The sequence below is a fragment of the Thalia democratica genome, chromosome 9, assembly GCF_965202585.1.
Source record: "Thalia democratica chromosome 9, ktThaDemo2.hap1.1, whole genome shotgun sequence".
Lineage (NCBI taxonomy): Eukaryota > Metazoa > Chordata > Thaliacea > Salpida > Salpidae > Thalia > Thalia democratica.
The window spans coordinates 37,092,526-37,110,527 of NC_139173.1; the positions used below are offsets into that span (position 1 = coordinate 37,092,526).

Here is an 18,002-nt window from a genome sequence, read left to right on the forward strand (position 1 = left end):
AATTCTATTATTTTTTATTTTCAATTATAATTTTCCTTAATAAGGCTATACTTTCTAGTAAATACAAATATATCAATTCATTTCACTTTACTTAAAAACTACTTGAGTAGCATGCTTGCGAAATTGCAAGGTTTTTGATTGCATGTAGTTAATCTTTGCATAGTGACGTGACAAAGAAGTACAATTTCATGGGTTTATAAACTACGCGTAACCGATCTAGACGTGTGGTAGAGTGGCCGAGTGGTCTAAGGCGCTGGATTTAGGCTCCAGTCATTTCGATGGCGCGGGTTCGAATCCCGTCTCTGCCACCTTTTTTAAAATGATTTTTAACAAAAAAAGTTTAATAATAAGTTTTATTAACCTGCTCATGAGTACTTTACAAAATTAATATTTATGAAAAACAAGGTACACATTTCTAAACAAAGAATTTCCAAGTATTATTACGTTACTGAAAAGAATAATATGCACATTTCTGATTATATATATATATACCATAAAAGTATATATACATATTCATAATGAAAAAAAAACATCTTATTTTCGTATTGTTCACTAAGTTAAACATGTATCATCAGAACAATTATATACATTATACATAATTATTATAATCATAAGTATTGCACATTATACATACATATATATATATATATACTACTTGATCTGGTTGAGAAAGCATTTAGATGCTGAAACGGCTGCCGAGTTTGTAAGTAAAATTTTCTATATTATAGGTATAAATTAACTGAGTCAATTTTCACTGAGCCTGCCTAAATTTAATAGCTTATTGCAAAATATAAGTATCATAAAAAAAAACAGTACATATGTTTCATAAATCTTATTGCTTCAACCTTCAGATGTATAGAAGATTGAGGAATTAAGCTTTATGAAAAACCAAAGCTATTTTGCAAAAAATTATATGTATTTCTATTTACATGTTAATATATATTTAAAACTTGTATGAACAAAGCTTATTAAGGATTTTTTATTAAATAAATAAATATATACATATTGAAGGTAAAGACTACAATAACACAAAAACTTAAAAAACAACATATTTTTTTTTCTAATACACTAAATAAAAATGAAAAATGAAAAATGAAAATTTTAATTTGTAATAAAAGTAAAGGTGCATATTTTATTGAAAATTAAGATTATAAAAAAAAAAATTCAAAAATTATAGTTTAAATTAATACTAAAAACACTATATAAAAAGTTAGTTATATAAGTTTTCTATTTCCATATATTTATTTAAATGTAAAAATTGTAAACCTATTAAACGATTATTTTAAACAATTAACGCTTTAAAATAAACTTTGGTTTTCAAAGAATTGTAAAATCTATGCCCCCACCTTATAAATGTTTTCTATAGGCTTAAAAATGGAGGGGACACTCGGATTTGAACCAAAGACCTATCGAACTGCAGTCGATTGCTCTACCACTGAGCTATATCCCCACACGTTAGCATTGAAAATTGACTGAATATAAACTTAAATTATCAAGCATTATGCTCGATATAAAAATTATGATGTAATCGTTTCAACTATGTTTTGCTGTAAAGCTTGCTTAAACTTGTATAATGACTTAAGCTTTAAATACATCTGTATTGTTTAAGGTAAAAAACTTATAATTGTTAAATTTTTGTGCATAAAAATACAAACTTTAGAGTTATAGTATTACAATTTGGTTCAAATTTATAAAAAAGTCAAATTATTAAACCTGTAAAAACTTTTTTGTTTTAGAATTTTAACTTTATCAGTAGCAGTAGATGAAGTGTAAAAGTTTTTATGCCAAATACGTTTGCTGTGTTTAAAAAAACAAAATATACTTATTCTAGTTATACTGCATACAAAGTATTAAAAAAAAAAACTATTTAAAATTTTAAAACTAATAAAGTATTTATATTTTATAGTCTTTTTTTTAATCTTAAGTTTTAATAGTTTTTGAAATTCTGTTTCGTGTCTAACTTATATACTATAATTAGAATAGTGACTTAATTTATTATTACAAAAATTTGGTGCACAAAATTTAAAATTATGGTTATTCAAACTAAAAAAAAACGTTTGAAAGACCACAACTTAAAAAGCAATATATTTACTATATATAAATAAAAAAATGCGTATCATGTAAGTCTAATTTAAGTTAAAAAATTTTTTTTTTGTTTTTTAAAAATATTTTGTGAGATATGGCTATACTAAGTTTTAAGTATAGTAAACTAAATTGTATGTTTCAATATATTTTTACCATATTACTTTTATTAATTATATCTGAATATATTTTTTTTCAAATATACATCATTTTTAAAATTTTGGCTCTATAAATTTTTCATGAATTTTAATTGTTTGAATTTAAAATGTTATGTAACTGAATGTTTTACAAACACTTTGTTTTATATTTTGTTAAGAATTTTATGTGAAAAAATGCATAAATTTAAATTTTAATGTTGATTGTTTTTTGCGGTCTTAATAAAAAATCAAAGAATAAATACTTTATCATGGAGAAATGCTTAATAAACTACTATGTACTACGTTTTAACTATGTGAAAATTTACGTTTTAAACAAATGTATTCTGAAGTTTAAGAATTGGCTTAAAAAACATATGTTCAAGTTTTGTTAAAATTTTTGCAACACTTTAATTATACACAGATAGATAAGTTTAAGTATGTACAGAAACAGTTTGCTTTATTAATGGTCTTATTAAAATCCAAATTATTATAATAAATCAGTACAAATGAAATTAGGTATGAAATTTTTTAAAACATAAATTTAAACATTAAAATATAATTAAAAACAACATACAGTACAAGTTAAACTTTTGAAAAAATAATACAGACTCTTAGTTGTAATAAATAAAGTTTTCAAATTTATTTCTTGTATAAAATTTATAAGATTAAACAAAATTATATGCTTATTTAAAGTATATTACCAATAAACTTTATCCAGTGTTTTTTTAATTTATATTTCAATTCAGAAAAAAGATCAACCGTTCACAGCTTTAAAAGTAATAGTTACATAATAAATTAAATCCAGACTTAAATGTCTTTATCGTCTAGAATTTTGTAAAAATTGTAAAATAACTAAAATATATAATAATATAATACCGTGACATAATAAAAGCTATTATATGAACCACAAACAATTATAACAAAAGAATAGGTGTTAAATAAAAGCGACGTGTAAAAGTTTTAAACTGCTTCAAAAATGTTGGTCCTTTTGTTGTATTGAAGTTTAAAGTTTTGTATTTTTATCGGTCATTACTTTCGTATTACATGTTTTAGTTATGGACATTATGGTTACAATGGTTAAAATAACAGTTTGTTTACAAATAAAAACACTAAACGCTTTCTAGTCTTTCTGAGTATTTATGTATTAGAAATTTAACATTTTTAGCTTGAACTGTTAAAAAAAACTGCATAGTTATTTTCTGTACGTTGGCTAATTATATTTTTAAGAATAAGTTAGTTTAAAACCCCTATAGATTAATTCGGTATAACAAAAAAACTTTTATTGTGTATTAGATAAACATGAGAGTTTTAAATACCAAAGTTACCAAGTTTTTCTCAATTTGAAAATGTTTAACTCAGATAATAATGCAAAGTTTTAAGCTTTATTTCGTAACAGACGAGTTAAAAATTTACAATCATTTTCGTAGAAAAAAAAAACATTTTATAAATAGTACATAATACGTATGTAAGTATGGTTGTAGGCACACTATTTACAACTTGGAAAAACAATTGTTAGAGTAAAAATCATTTTTAATCTTTCATCTTGAAGTTTAGCTTAAAACTTTTTAAATAATTTAATACAAAAAAGATAAGTTCTAATAGTTACACATAATAACAAAATAGTCACTAATGTACTATTTATAAACAAAAACAAAGTAAAAGTAAAAATTTAAACATAAAATTTATGAAACTAAGTTTTTAAAGTTTAGTTAGCGTTTAAATTGTTAATTGTTTTAAAAATTTTTTGTCAATAAAGATGTTGCTTGAAGTATAAAAAAATTATTCATTAAGTTTAGTTATAAACAAAAGCAATTACATTTTTTGATTAATTTTAGAAAATATATAAAAGTTTTCGAAAAAAAAAAAGAAAATGTTTCAAAAGGCAGGTTAGTGCTTAAATGCATTAAAAATAAAAACTTTATTTTAAAAAAGAGTAAAATGGTTTTTAAATATAATTTAAAATGTATATAGACTTTTACATACTTGTTTAATTTTTGTTTATGAAGAAAACAAGTATACAAAATAAATCATTCAGGTTTATATGGAAAATATTTTGAAAAATGTCTAATTTAATTGTTTTTTTTTGTTGTGGTTATAAAATAAAAGATAAATTTATAGAAAAAAATGAACAAAAAAAAACCATGAAAACTATAACATCTTTTGTTACAAGTTCAAAATCTTGAAACTAAAACATTTAAAAAACAACTTAGATTAAGTTTTTGGATATAAACTTTATAAAAGGTCTATATAAACTTCAATTGCTGGAAGTATAAATTAATTTTAATTTAACTTAGAAAACATTCTCTTTTTTTAATATAAAAAACAAGTTTTCTGGAACGTATATTACAGTTTTAATTTTTTTAAACCTTGTGAAGTATTTAAAAACGTATTCAGAGCTTTGGGTCTATACATAAAAATTTTTCAAGTTATATTTTTTTGGTAGGCGTATAGATCATACCAGATTTTTCGAAACATCAAAAGAAAAAATCATCAAACAATTCCAACGAAAAAAGATGTTTCGCATAATAGTTTTTTATAATTTAGCTCGATGGCCTTGAAATATTGTCAAAAAGTTTTGCATATGAACAAAAAAAGCTTGATAAAATAACTTGCACAGAAGAAAAAAATTACGTAACAACTTACTTTGTAAGATAAAAATATTTAAACAACGTATGGTTCACTAAAAACATAAATACTTTAAAAAAAAGTAAATAAAGAAACGAATGAAGTTTACATTCTTCTGTTATCTCAGTGGCCTCAAAGGTATATTAAGTACTATTGTTAATAACGATGTTGTTATAAACGATACACTTTACTTAATGATCTCAAAAGGTACAAAAAAAAATCCATTAAAAAAGTAAAAAACATTTTTTAAAACTTTTAAAAAACGAGTCGTGATTGATGAGTAAATCTGTTAACGATTTTTAGTAAATAATTAAAACGAGGCGGCTTGTAAATACGGGTTAGCACCAGGGGCGACGCTTGGCGGAAGTTGTAAATTGCCTCAAAGGTTATTTTTACATCAAAATGTAAACAGTATTAACATATCAAAGTGTAACTTTTAAAAGTGTGAACAAGTATACTTATTTTCTTCTGAGTGTAAATAACATTAACAAAGGCAACGACTTATGATGTTTTTCCACTCTCACCAAGCATCACCCCTGGTTTGCAAGTTTGGATTTTCATTTCCCTGCTTTCATGTCCGGGAAATCACCAGTCGAGGGTGTCGTTTCCCTCCTGCAAGCTCTTCAGAGTGGGGGAGTTTGCGGAGTAGAACTGGGAGTACCACCTCCTGAACTGACTGATCAGTTTCTCCTGTCGAACCAACATAGGGTTTTGAACGAAGGTTTTGTTGTTCCACACCATCACATCCCTGTCGACCTTTGGAAAATTTTTAAAAATAATATATATATAACTATATGTATATAAATAGTATAATAAAATTAGCGAGGTTGCAAATTGTTACTGAAAATTTATTTGTGTAATGACTGGTGGTATTATAAAACCATACGATATCAAGACTTGATTAAAGGAATTTTATTCGTGACCTTGATTAATACATTTTCAACACTTTAAAAACAAATTGAAAGTTATGACTGAAATTTGGTTTTGTGTGTAATAGCTGGTTAGACAGTAGTTGAGTACAATAGCAGGTAAGTAAAGTTTCAAGAAGCATAAATCCTTTGTAATTTGTTCACGGCAGCTGCTTGAAATTTAGTATATTTATGATCAAAAATTTCTATCATTTGTTTTAGTGTATACAGTTTTATTTTATAATAAAAAATAATCTTTTTTAATAAGTTTGTTTCAATATTTTAAATACCTGTATAGCTTCAAGGCCCAATTATAAGATAATAAGACAATCACAATCATTTACAACTAAATGCAAAAATAACTATAATCAATAAACTGTAACTTGAAAATAATTAGTTGTTAATAATACTAAAATACCTGTATAGCTTCCAGAGCGAGCATTATTTTTCCAGCAAACATCGGTATCTTCCAATTCGTATACAATCTGTAAAAAAAACATTTTAAAATATTTTTTATTTAATTTAACTATGTTAAATTAATTAGTTATTCAAACTAAATAGTACAAAAATATTATCGTGAAGCTTTTAAACTTGTTAGAAGATGTTTACGTACAAAGTTTATTTTTTTATGCTGTATTGCTACAAAATAATTTGGTTTGATGCTTTTTTATTTTAACATAACTATCATTACACATATTTAAATATCTTCAGTAAAAACACTTTTGGTAGAATTTAAACATTCAGAAAATAAATGTTATTTAGTTTAAATTACTATCAATTGTTTATTAATAACTGTTTAAGCCTATCAACAAAGTTTGATGTGAAATTTGTTGCAAATTATATTTGTTTCAATCACTTACCTATGAACAAGAACTTGGTGTAGGGGCTCAACTGGTGTTAGTGTTTGCACGAACACTCCCTCTCCAATGGACGATGTGAAATGGAGATGAACTATTCCCGGTCCTATCTGTAAAAAATTTATTTAGAACTTATTTAAATCACATTGGATTGTACTTAAATTTGTTTTAATACACAAAATTTTGTTTTTAATTTCATGTAGACCTTTAAAAGCTTGAAAACGTTTAACGTTTTGAAATTTAATAAATATACAATATTCACAACAAAAAAAAAACGCTATATTTAAGCCATTTTTTGCCATATAAGTATATTAAAAAGAAAAACAAACAAAAACCTGGTAAACGGTGAATCTGAGGTCTAGGAACTCAATTTTGTTCAAAAGGAGAAGATAGTGTCTGAGGAAGAACTTGGACACGTGGGGTTCCTCCTCACTTGTTCCCACAGGATCCACCTTGAAAACAAACATGTTCAAATTAATTTTTCATAAAACTAATATTCAGTACTAACAAGCTTGTTTGGTTAACTTTTAATTTTACGCTAGTTCCCATTTGATTTACTTATAAAAAATTTTTTTTTTTTGTTTTTTTTTGTACTAATTTGTTTAATGGAGGACAGAAAAAACAAAGTTTATAACATTTCTAGTTTCATTCTACTAAATGGGATAAAATTTCAACCAGGTTGGTTCAAATAAAATTCTATGACAAAACAAAAGTTGTACTGATTTAAGTTTTTCGTAATAGTCGTACCAGGAAGTAATAACTCAAGTTCTTGTTTACTTTAGACTTATAACTATTGTAAGTATCTTGTAGTTGTTTAACTTCAAGGTTAAATTTGATTAATTGACTACGTGTTTGTTTAAGTTTTTAAATAAAAAAACCAAACCAGCTTGGAGAATACAATTTAAATTTATAATATAGAAAGAGAGGTGCTTTTTCTTATAATCAAATAAGCTTTCTTCAAGTAATAAAACATTGTGTGCGTATTCATAATTACTGTTCAAACAAATTTACGTTTCTCATTATCAATTAGTTGTTTCAAATTGAACAAACTATGATAAATTAAAGCGAGCAAACAATAAAGTTCAAAGACATCAGGTCGTTAAACTTGTTTTTATTCACTTTTAAATCTTAGTACCTCTTAGCTGTTTAATTTTTCAGACGGCTTGAAAGTTATTTTCCAACGATTGACATAATATTATTTTAAACATAAAAAGTTTGAGTTTATCTTTATTTTAAATATATTCAAATAAATATAACTGTGTGGACTTATTTTAACGCCTTAAGTTTATATGATAACTGTTATAAAAGCTTGTAGTTTGTCAATAGTTCTACTATGACCTAATTAACAAATTATAATAATATTGTTTAAATTTTTGAAACACGCTTTTAAAACTAAGTTAAACTTATTAAAAGAATAAATTAAATCAATCTTTTGATTTAATTTAAACTTTATTCCTAAAATAATTAACAAAAAGTTGTTTATCTTGCATCAGTAATAAAAGAAAAAAAGTGATAATTTTTTTGATAAGCTTTTAAAGTATTTAAAAATATAAACGAACAGTGAATATATGCTGAACGACGTTCCAGAAGTTATCTTGCGTTTTTGAAAGATCAACTCCAGACATGACATTTGGTTTGTGGAGGAAACTCAGGTGGGCCAAGTCAGATCCGTTTTCCGGTATGTCCTGTTGTAAAGACAAGAAAAATTTATGAACTGGAATACGTTACTACAGTAGTGGGTAAAAGTGAATGTTTTTCAAATCTTATAAAATCAATTGTTTGTACGTTTGTAGTCTAACTTATTTGTTGTAAGATATAACTTTATAAAAAGTAAAAAGCTTAAAAATTAACCTTCGTTTAATAAGGAAAAAACCACACTAAAATTAAAGAAAAGGCTTTGTGCTACTATACTAAAACTTTGAAATAAGTAATAAATACATTTTTGTTTTTATCAAAGTTTTTGTTTTTATTACTATAAAGAAGATTGATGCTACATTAACCTAAGAATAGTTTTAAGTATCAAAGTCAGCAACTTAATTTACTTTTTTTTATAAATATAATTTTGAAAGTCATTTTCACCTGTATGTGAGTGTTGGTGTGATGTTCAACCCTTCCCTTGTAGCTGAACTTGCCTCCGTGTATTTCTTCGATCTTGGGAAAGTCCCAACTAGGTGCCTCCCCGTCGCAGTGGTACCACACGAAAATTCCCCCGTTCACCTCCTTGCACTGCCACGAACGTGTGCGCGCCGTTTTCGGGACTGGATGGAAACATCATACTTGATTCAATAAAGTCAATAAAATAATTTTTAAGTAATTAAAAAAATCAACTATTTTAATTAAATTCTAGTACTCAAATAAAAAAAGTAAAAAATAGTATTTTTCAATTTAACTGTTTTCATAAAAATTTTAAAGATGCCAATTTTTTTTTAGTAAAGTATATTTCAAAAAAGTATAAAACTTCTTAACGACTGATTTTTAAATAATCAAAAAAAAAACAATTATGTTTTTTAAAAATTCCTTAAAAAAGTAACTTCAAAAATTCATTAAAAAAATTTAGAGTTTGACAATTATTAAAAATAAAATACAGGTTAAAAAAAAAAATTCAATAAAAAAAGAAATTCCAACAAACTTTTATCGGTGTAGGGTATTTTCACGCACTCCCCGCTTTCCCCGTCGAAGGTCCACCCGTGGAAGGGGCACTGCAGGCAGTCGCCCATCACCAACCCGCCCACAGCCAGGTTTGAGCCCATGTGGGGGCAGTAAGCGTCCAACACGTGAACCTTGTTCTTGTGGGTTCTGTACACCGCGAAGTGCTCTCCTGTGGGAAGTTTTTGTTTAAATAAAATTGTTTTAAGATGCTGTATTTTACTTTTTGTTTTATTTTCTAATATATTTTTATTTTGATAAGCGTCCAACACGTGAACCTTGTTTTTGTGGGTCCGGTAGACCGCGAAGTGCTCTCCTGTTGGACATTGAAAAAGGTATTATTTTATTTAATTTAGTAGAAATGTCTGAAGGTTACAGCATTGGATTTTTATTATATTTTTGTGTTATTTTGCCTACTGCGCGTCCAAAACGTAAACCTCATTCCCGTGGAATCGATTGACCGCAAAGTGCTCGCCTGCATTAAAACGTTTATGATTTATACGTTTTTATTGTTCTATCTTATTGTTTAATACGTTTGTTTTTGTTATCATGCGGGGTTAGTAAGCGTCCAAGGCGAGAACTTTGTCCTGCACGCGGCATAATGCTCGCCTGTGCAAATTTTTTTAAATCGTTGTTTTTATTGCTTTTTCTTTTATTGCTTAGAACTTTTATTTGTTCCTTACTTCTATTTTATTTACTCTAAATAATATAGTACACACCAAAATGCCTGTGAGGAATTTTTAATAATTTATACATCTTAGTATTTTTTATAATTTGTTTTATTATTTAACATGCTTGTTTGTATTCCAGTTATTATGAATAGTAATATGAGTCCTGTGAACTGCAAAGTACTTACCTGTGGGTTTGAAAGTTTTATATATATATATATATATGCATTTATTTGTTTATTTAATAAACTATTTTTCATTTAATTGTGTTATCTAACTCGTTGGTTTTTGTTTAATTTAAATATTTGACTTCTTATAAATATTAAATTGCCTTTCAATATTCTGTAAAACGCTAACCTGTGGATTTGAAAAACGTTTTTAGAAAATTTTTTTTGATTTTCTTTTATTATTTCTTGTTTTTGTTTTCAGACTTGGGCATAAAACATTCGTAATAAATTTGTTAATTTTTTTTCAATGATCTGTTTATAGCAAAGCAATAATTTTTTCAAGTTCAAAATTTTTGATAGCAAAGCCCTCACTTGAGTATTACATAAAAAATAGAGATACACAAAAAGACGTGAATTTTTGGTGCTATAAAAATGTAGAAAATTTACGACAAATTATTTACTGGCAATTACTTGCAATTCTAGCGCAATAGTGAAGCACTTAATATGTATGTAACATTTGAATTGAAATAGTATGTAGTTGTTTTTTTAAAGCAAAATCCCAGTTTTTTACTTGACCACAGCTTATTAATATTTCAAATGTAAAACTACACTAATTAAAAAAAAAGTACTTTGCAAGCAAGATATTATTGTTTTAAAGTTTTTTTTAACCAAGTTGTTCCAAAAACAACATCAACACTTAAAGTTATTAAACAAAACATAATTGACCTACTAATGTGTTATAAAACTTACTGATAAGTTTAACTTAGTAGGTAGATTTTGAATAAAACAATACTTCATGAGAAACAGCGGATGTAAGTATTACAATACTTTGTTATGTAACAATTTTTTTTTGTGTTACAAGAAATGTTATTATTATTACTGTACTTGGGAGGGTTGTGTTATTGTTTAATATACAAATTTTATGTTTTTGCACGTACGAAAAGTTTAAAATAAACCGACAATAGCAAACTTTAAAAATAGTTTTTTAAATAGTTTTAGAACAAAATCAGCTAAATTTGTCCATAACGGTAGTCTACTTTTATATTGAGTTAAAAATTTATATAGAGTTATTATTGCTTTATAAAATAGTTTAGTATCAGTGAAGAAAATTTTATAATTCATAAAACAATCATTCTGATAGACTGATTAACATTATTTAAATAAAGATGGTATTTTTAAACTTTTAATCTTTGTCGTTGATAAGAAATTAAAAGTCTTAAAAAGAACAAAAATGTATTCCAAACCGTGTAGATCTAAAAGTTTATTTATAAATATGAAGTGTATGAGTAATTAAAAGTTTTTAAAACTTAATTAAATATAAGTTGTTGTAAAAAATTATTAAACTAATGTGTTACAAAAAAAAAGTAAAAAAGTGGATTTAGCATTTTTTAATTATTTACAAACTTCTGAATTTTACCTTAGTTAACTTAGTAAAAAAAGCAAAAAGCTGTACTTTACATAACGATTTACAGCAAGATTTTACTTTTAAGTCAGTATACAAAAGTTTAAGGTAATGTAAACCTTAAACTCTTTGTTCAAAATTTACTTACTACATCTAAAAAATTACTTACAAACTCTTAGTATAACTTAAAGCAATACAAACTTTAATAAATTTTAGTTTACTGTACAACAAAACTATATTACAGTAAAAAAAACAGGTGTGTTAGTAACAAAGTATGAAAAGTTTTATTTGAAACAAAACTTTAACAAAAGGTAAAACTTTGTTTTGTGTTTGTTTTAAGGATGGTTTTTTTTTACAACAAAACTTTTGTAACTTTTAAAAGAGCATCTACAATTCAATAGAAATATAAAATTATGATCTTTAAGTTTTAAGCTTTCAAAAATATTAATTAATTTTGATGTCCTCTGAACTCAAGTTTTATAAATTTTAACGTTGTTCTTTATATATTGTAAACTGACTATAAACGTCGACAAATATTGGACTACTGTTTCTCAAAACTATAAGTTGTTTGCACAATTTAAGTTAATATCTTTCTGTCACAGCAGTTAGAACAAACAAGATTTAAACTTTCTTTAAACTTTGAGATTGATTACTTTACTAACATATGACAGTTTCTTGTAAATTTTATTTTTGAACACACAAAACTATTTTTTTAGGAAACCATTATAACATTTGTTTACTTTGATCAAGTTTGTTTTACATATAAAAACGACATGTTTCAAATATACACTTCTAAATTAAAACACAGAAAACCTTTTTACGTCATGTCTATTTTTACCACCAGTAGGTAAAAAACTGAAAGATGTTTTTGTTTTGTAGTGTGTAAACAAACTGGACTAAATACGTAAATAACTACGTCACTCAATCAATTTGTACTATTTTTTTAAAATAACTACAACATAATTTTGTTACGCAACTCTTAAAAAAATTTTTGTGTTATTTTACATCTATATTATATTTATAAGGAAACTATAAACGTCTAAATAAAGCAACTTATGATTTACAGCGGTTAAAAAGTGCTGTTTTATAGAATTCTGCAGCAGTCTTAGTAGAATATTGGTTTAAAACTTAAATAGGTTTTTCACTTACAAATTCAAAGTTATGGGGGAAAATGTACTGTTTTGATACAAACTTAATAAATGCAAAATTAAATTAAAAAAGCTTCTTCAATTTAAGATAGATTACCTATACAACCAAAACTAAAAAATATACAAACCCAACGCGCAGACTTCTTTAACTTCTCCCTTCTTGACGAACAGGGAGTCAATCAACTGGAACCACCCGTTCGGGTACACTGGGGGGAGTTTCTCCCCGACCCTCCTCCTCTTTCGGGTGATCTTGGCGTGATCCCTGGGTGACAAGTTCGATTGCTGGTATCTGAAAAGGGAAAATAACCTGATTCGAAACTATATGTAACAACATGTTAAGTATAAATCTGAGCTCTGGTATGATAAAAATTAATTTTTGGTATCTTTAATAAATAATGTAAGTTTAATTGTTTTAATATTTCTAACAAAATTTTCTTGTTACAAAATATTTTGCGTGATCTCTGAGTAACAGGTTTTATTGTTGGTATCTGTATTGAACTCTATATTTGTAAAAACTTGTTATTTTTTTTGTTGTCAACAATTGCTGATTTAATATCTGGATTGGTGTTTGTTAAGGAAAAAAAATGAAATTGTTTGAAAGTTGGGAAATTTAAGTGTAAGCCATGTTTTTTATAGTTTATCGATTTATTCAAAATTTCGCCTGGTCCTCCGGTGAAAGATCCGATCCTTGGTATCTAAAAAGGGAAACCACCTCACTTGAAAGTATTTGTAACAACACGTGGAATATAAATCTAAGCTATAGCATGATAAACATACAACACAGTAGTTTGCAAAATACGTGGTGTGACTTTTGGAGTACTGAGTTTCAATGAGAGGTTTAATTTTTGGTATCTGTCATAAATTGTACAAGTTTTTATCTTTTAGTTACCATTTATTGTTCATGAAGTGTTTTGCTTGGTCCTCGGCGACAGATTTGATTGTTGGTATCTGAAAAGGGGAAGTTACCAGAGTTGAATTCTTTTTTAGAGGAAAACTATCTTTTAATATTGAAACAACTTTTGTCCATACAAATTGTAATTGCAGACTGTAGTATATTGTTATTGTGAGTATTATTAGAACTAAAAACTTATTTTGAAACATTAATCAATAAATAAAATAAGTATTTGTTATGCTATTCAATAGTTTTTAAACCTAATAAAAAGCAGTTAAAAGTTTGAATTTTTAATTATATTAACAATATCAAAAGTAAAGTTTCTATAATAAAATAACTGTGATAACATAATTTGTTTATTTTTATTTTGATTTATTTCAACAATTTTTTTTTTCAGATTTGAAATGTTTTGCAACACTGTTCTCAAATAAACTAATTTAAAAGTGAAACAGGAAATGCAAAAGTGTTAACAAGTTTTTAAAAGTGCACTTTGCTTAATTTTACAAAAACGTTCATAACAAAACAAAATATAACTATAATATTTAATAACTATTTATGTAGATAGAAGCAACAAAAAATTCATACCTGAGTAGAAGCTTAAAAATTGAAAACTGTAAAAGTTTAAAAGTTTAGAGCTTATATAATCAACAAAAGTCACCATAATCACTTTAAAAGTGGCAACACTTTGACAACAGATTCTTATCTGATTGTGCGAAATCCTTTTAAAAGCTTTTTAAGCTGTTCACAGCAAGTAAAAATTTTCCACCAAAAGTATAAAAACCAAAAGTATAAACATAAAGTTTTTATACCAAAAGTATAAAAACCAGTATATTTATTTACAATTTAAACTGTTCGTTCAACTTGTTTTTGTCAGTAAAAGGTTGGAGTTTAGATTAGTTACAAGTCGAACTTGTTAATATTTAAATTGAAAAATTGTAACAACAGTTACTGTTATGACTTAAACGCAATAGCTGTGTATTTATTACGTAACAACTTTTATGACGTAACTGCTTTGTGACGTAGCAATACGATTGTTTAAAGATATGACGTTTTGTTCAGCATTATTCACAAGCTTACGAAAAGCTTATTCATGTTTTTTGTTTAAAATTTAATTTTTTTTTCCATCAAATTTTTTCCGCTGTAAATTTTTCTAAAAACTTTAAAAAGAGCAAATTTTATAAATTAGGAATGTATGTAAAATATAAAAACATAAAAAACCCTAAAAATGGTAATTATAATTTTAATATAATAATTTTAATGGTATTGTCTTATTTGACGATTAAAATCCTTGAAAAAAAATTACTTGAACATATTATAACCACAATTTTAGTTCTATTTTAGACGTTAATTAAATATAGTTTGAAAGTAATGTTAATAAAATAAGTTTGTATAATAAGTTAATAAAATAAGTTTGGAAGAAATGTTGTTGTCAGAAAAGTAAACTTATGTAAATGAAATAAATAAATCTTTATTTAAATTATTTAAAGTTATATAACTTTAATTGTTTATAAAACAAGTTTTGGTAGCGTTGACAAAACAATTGTAACGCTTTTGTACAAATTTAAAACATAGTATAGTATCTCAATTTGAAAACAAAAACCTTTACACACACTCAATACAGTTTCAATCAAACAAAAACTTGGGATATTAATTAGGTATATTTATAAAAGCTAAATTTTATATGTAAAACAAGGTTTGGTTATATGTAAACCAACAAAAGTTTTATATATAAAAATTTAAATGGTAATAACTTAAATTTGGAAACAAGTTTAACTTTAAAGAAAAGTTTTGTATAACGAATAGCAATATTTATTTTTATTTTGTTACAGAGACTCAGGATAGCTCGTATACGTGATCAAAAGCATCAGTATCAAGGTCGTTGTTACGTCATAGTGTTTACAAAAGGGAGCCTTGTGACGTCACATTGTTTGCACAGAAAGCACGGTTAACAATGTTTGTTCAACTACATGGGAGTGCTAAGTTTCACTTTGGAGATACACTTTATCATTACGCTTTGTCAAAAATTTGTGGTTTTTAGTGGTGTTTAAGGTTTTGCTGAGACAAAGTTAATTTTAAAGACACATTTCGTTGGTGTTATGTAATTTTTTTCAAGATTTTAATTTTCTGGTGGAGGTTGAGAAACTTTATTTTCGCTTTAACGAATAATAATTAAAGTCCTTTTTTTTAATAACAGACTCGGTGTTTTTTTCTTGAAAATAGGGAGTGCTGATATAATTAAGTTTCGGTTTGAAAATCGTTTTATTCTTATGTAAGCTTTCTCGTTTTAGTGGTAAAAAAGGAAACATGTTTTATTAAGGCAAATAAAAATTATCAAGTTTAACAAAATAAGTAAAAATTAAAATTAATGTTTTTAATGCTTTAAAACAATAGTTTATATTTTTTACTTATGAATTATGAAAACAGATCATTTACATCTTTAAAATTATTTTAAATACTAAAATTTTATCATAAGTTTTGAAGCATCCAAAATTTAAATTCAAACATAGTATGCATACTTACATTATTAGACTTATTTTAAGCAGGAAACTTGAACCTAGATATACCTTATTAATTATTAAAAAACTTTTGGAAGATTACAGTTTTAGTAATTGTCTCTAAAGATTGAATAATGTTTAAAAGTACTAATTAAGACTTAGTTGGTATAAATGGGTATATTAAACACTGTTTTTAAATTATACACAAGTAAGAATAGTCTTTGGTTGAATTTGTCAGTAGAAAGAATATAGTTAAAAATTTATTAAAACTGACCGGATTTCAATAATTTTATTATGTAAACAAAATAAATACTTTTTTACTCTAAAGATGAGAAACTTATCAAAATTTCCTTAATCTTATTTAAGCTTCACATTAAATCAGTGTTTTTTACAAACTAAAACTTATTAGCTTAATCTAAAAACTTTGAAAAAATAAATTAAAATTGTAAAAAGTTAATAAAAGCAAAGAAAAAGTAAAGAAAAAACTTTCAAATAATAAAACCTTTTCAGCTCAAGTATTTGGCATAGAAAACTATTGTTAGTTTTCTTTGGTAACCAAATCATAAAAGGTCTTTTAACGTTTATATAAACAATGTTTAGGCTCAATTTTTTTGGAATGTTCACTGAAACATACTTTCTAGCGTAATAGATTACAGAACTTATACAGCATTTATAAATAAATTTTTACCTTTGCTTGTTTATTTTTACCAGTTTAAAGTGCAATAAAAGTGTACAGGAAGTCAAAAAAAACTTTAGCCTAAGACAGAGTGTATCCAAAAACCATTTTTAAGACAGCTTAACAAAACATAAAATTTTGTGCATAGTATAAAGACGTTTTTGTACATGCAATACATACAATAATTACTTAATTTTGAAAATTCATTTTGTAATAAAAGAATAACAACTCAACCGGTCAATAAAAAATGTGTATCTTAACATTTGAATAGATATACTCTTTGTTATTTTTTGATCTCATTGCAGTTTATTTTATAAAAATACCGGCGAAGATAAAAATTTCTATGTACACACAACTGTTTTCATGACAAAATGCACACTTTTTAAAACTACAAAGCTGCTAACTGAGCTTGAATTGTTTATTAATTTAATTTATGTATTAACAAACAAAACCTTTTTGTTCTAGATCTATTTTAAACACTAAATTTTAACTAAACTTTTAGTAATTATAGTATAATTTATTTTATAAAAGCACTGGGATCATAAAAAGAATAACAGTAAAGTGTGCAAACTGTACAGTAGATTTTTTGAACATTTTCCAATGAACGTGAACATAATTATAAATATATATACATCAATTTAAAATTTGTAGTAACAAACACAAATTAAAATCATAAGAAAACCAAAAACTTCTTTTTACTTAAATACTAGTTTTGCCACTTTTTATTTAAATTTAAGTTTACTACTTAAATGTCAAAAAAAATTCAAGTTCTATAACTTTTATTGAATATATCAAATTATACCTTTAATAAATTTATTTAGAAGTAACAAATAAAGGCAAACCCGTTTTCCTCCAGCAGCCTGACCCTGTTGAACGGTGTGAACAAAAGATCGTGCAGAAAGTACACCAAGTAGCAGGTGAGAACGGCGAACACTACTGGTGTGCACACCGTGACGTAGAACGCGACGTGACGTAACAATTCATCTGACTGTGACGTCACATTCGAGTTTTGGTGGAAAGTTTGCAGCGGCGTTTTGTAGTAGGCGTCGTAGGTTTTCAGGATGAAATTTGTCAGGTAGCAGTGAGATGACATTTTGTTAATATTTTTATTGAGTATCTGTAAAAAAAAACTTTGTATTTTTTTCAATAAAGAAAAACATGTTTTTACTTAAATTTATTGGGTTTTTCAAAGATTGGTTTCACAACTAGATTTGTGAGGTAATATTTTAGAACAAAAAATATTTTAGTTGTTGTTTTTAAGTAAATATGTAATTAAACAGTATTGAAGGTTTAACTTGT

General features: G+C 25.7%; 1 protein-coding gene and 2 non-coding genes across 3 annotated transcripts; 1 reads left to right on the forward strand and 2 right to left on the reverse strand.

The window, feature by feature from the left end:
• Window positions 1-226: 226 nt before the first annotated feature.
• Trnal-uag (transfer RNA leucine (anticodon UAG)) lies at window positions 227-308 on the forward strand. The gene has a single exon. It is a non-coding gene; the product is annotated as a tRNA-Leu (tRNA).
• Window positions 309-1,378: 1,070 nt separating this feature from the next.
• Trnac-gca (transfer RNA cysteine (anticodon GCA)) lies at window positions 1,379-1,450 on the reverse strand. Its single transcript has one exon. It is a non-coding gene; the product is annotated as a tRNA-Cys (tRNA).
• A 3,758-nt stretch (window positions 1,451-5,208) lies between these two features.
• Window positions 5,209-17,796, reverse strand: LOC145845241 (cholesterol 7-desaturase nvd 1-like). The gene is made up of 9 exons (XM_082952664.1): window positions 17,546-17,796; window positions 12,769-12,929; window positions 9,239-9,427; window positions 8,689-8,867; window positions 8,169-8,294; window positions 6,945-7,061; window positions 6,613-6,719; window positions 6,171-6,237; window positions 5,209-5,600 (listed from the first exon to the last, which is right to left on the reverse strand). Exons 1-9 carry the CDS (start codon window positions 17,794-17,796, stop codon window positions 5,430-5,432), a joined length of 1,368 nt encoding a protein of 455 aa, XP_082808790.1. The 3' UTR covers window positions 5,209-5,429.
• Window positions 17,797-18,002: the final 206 nt, after the last annotated feature.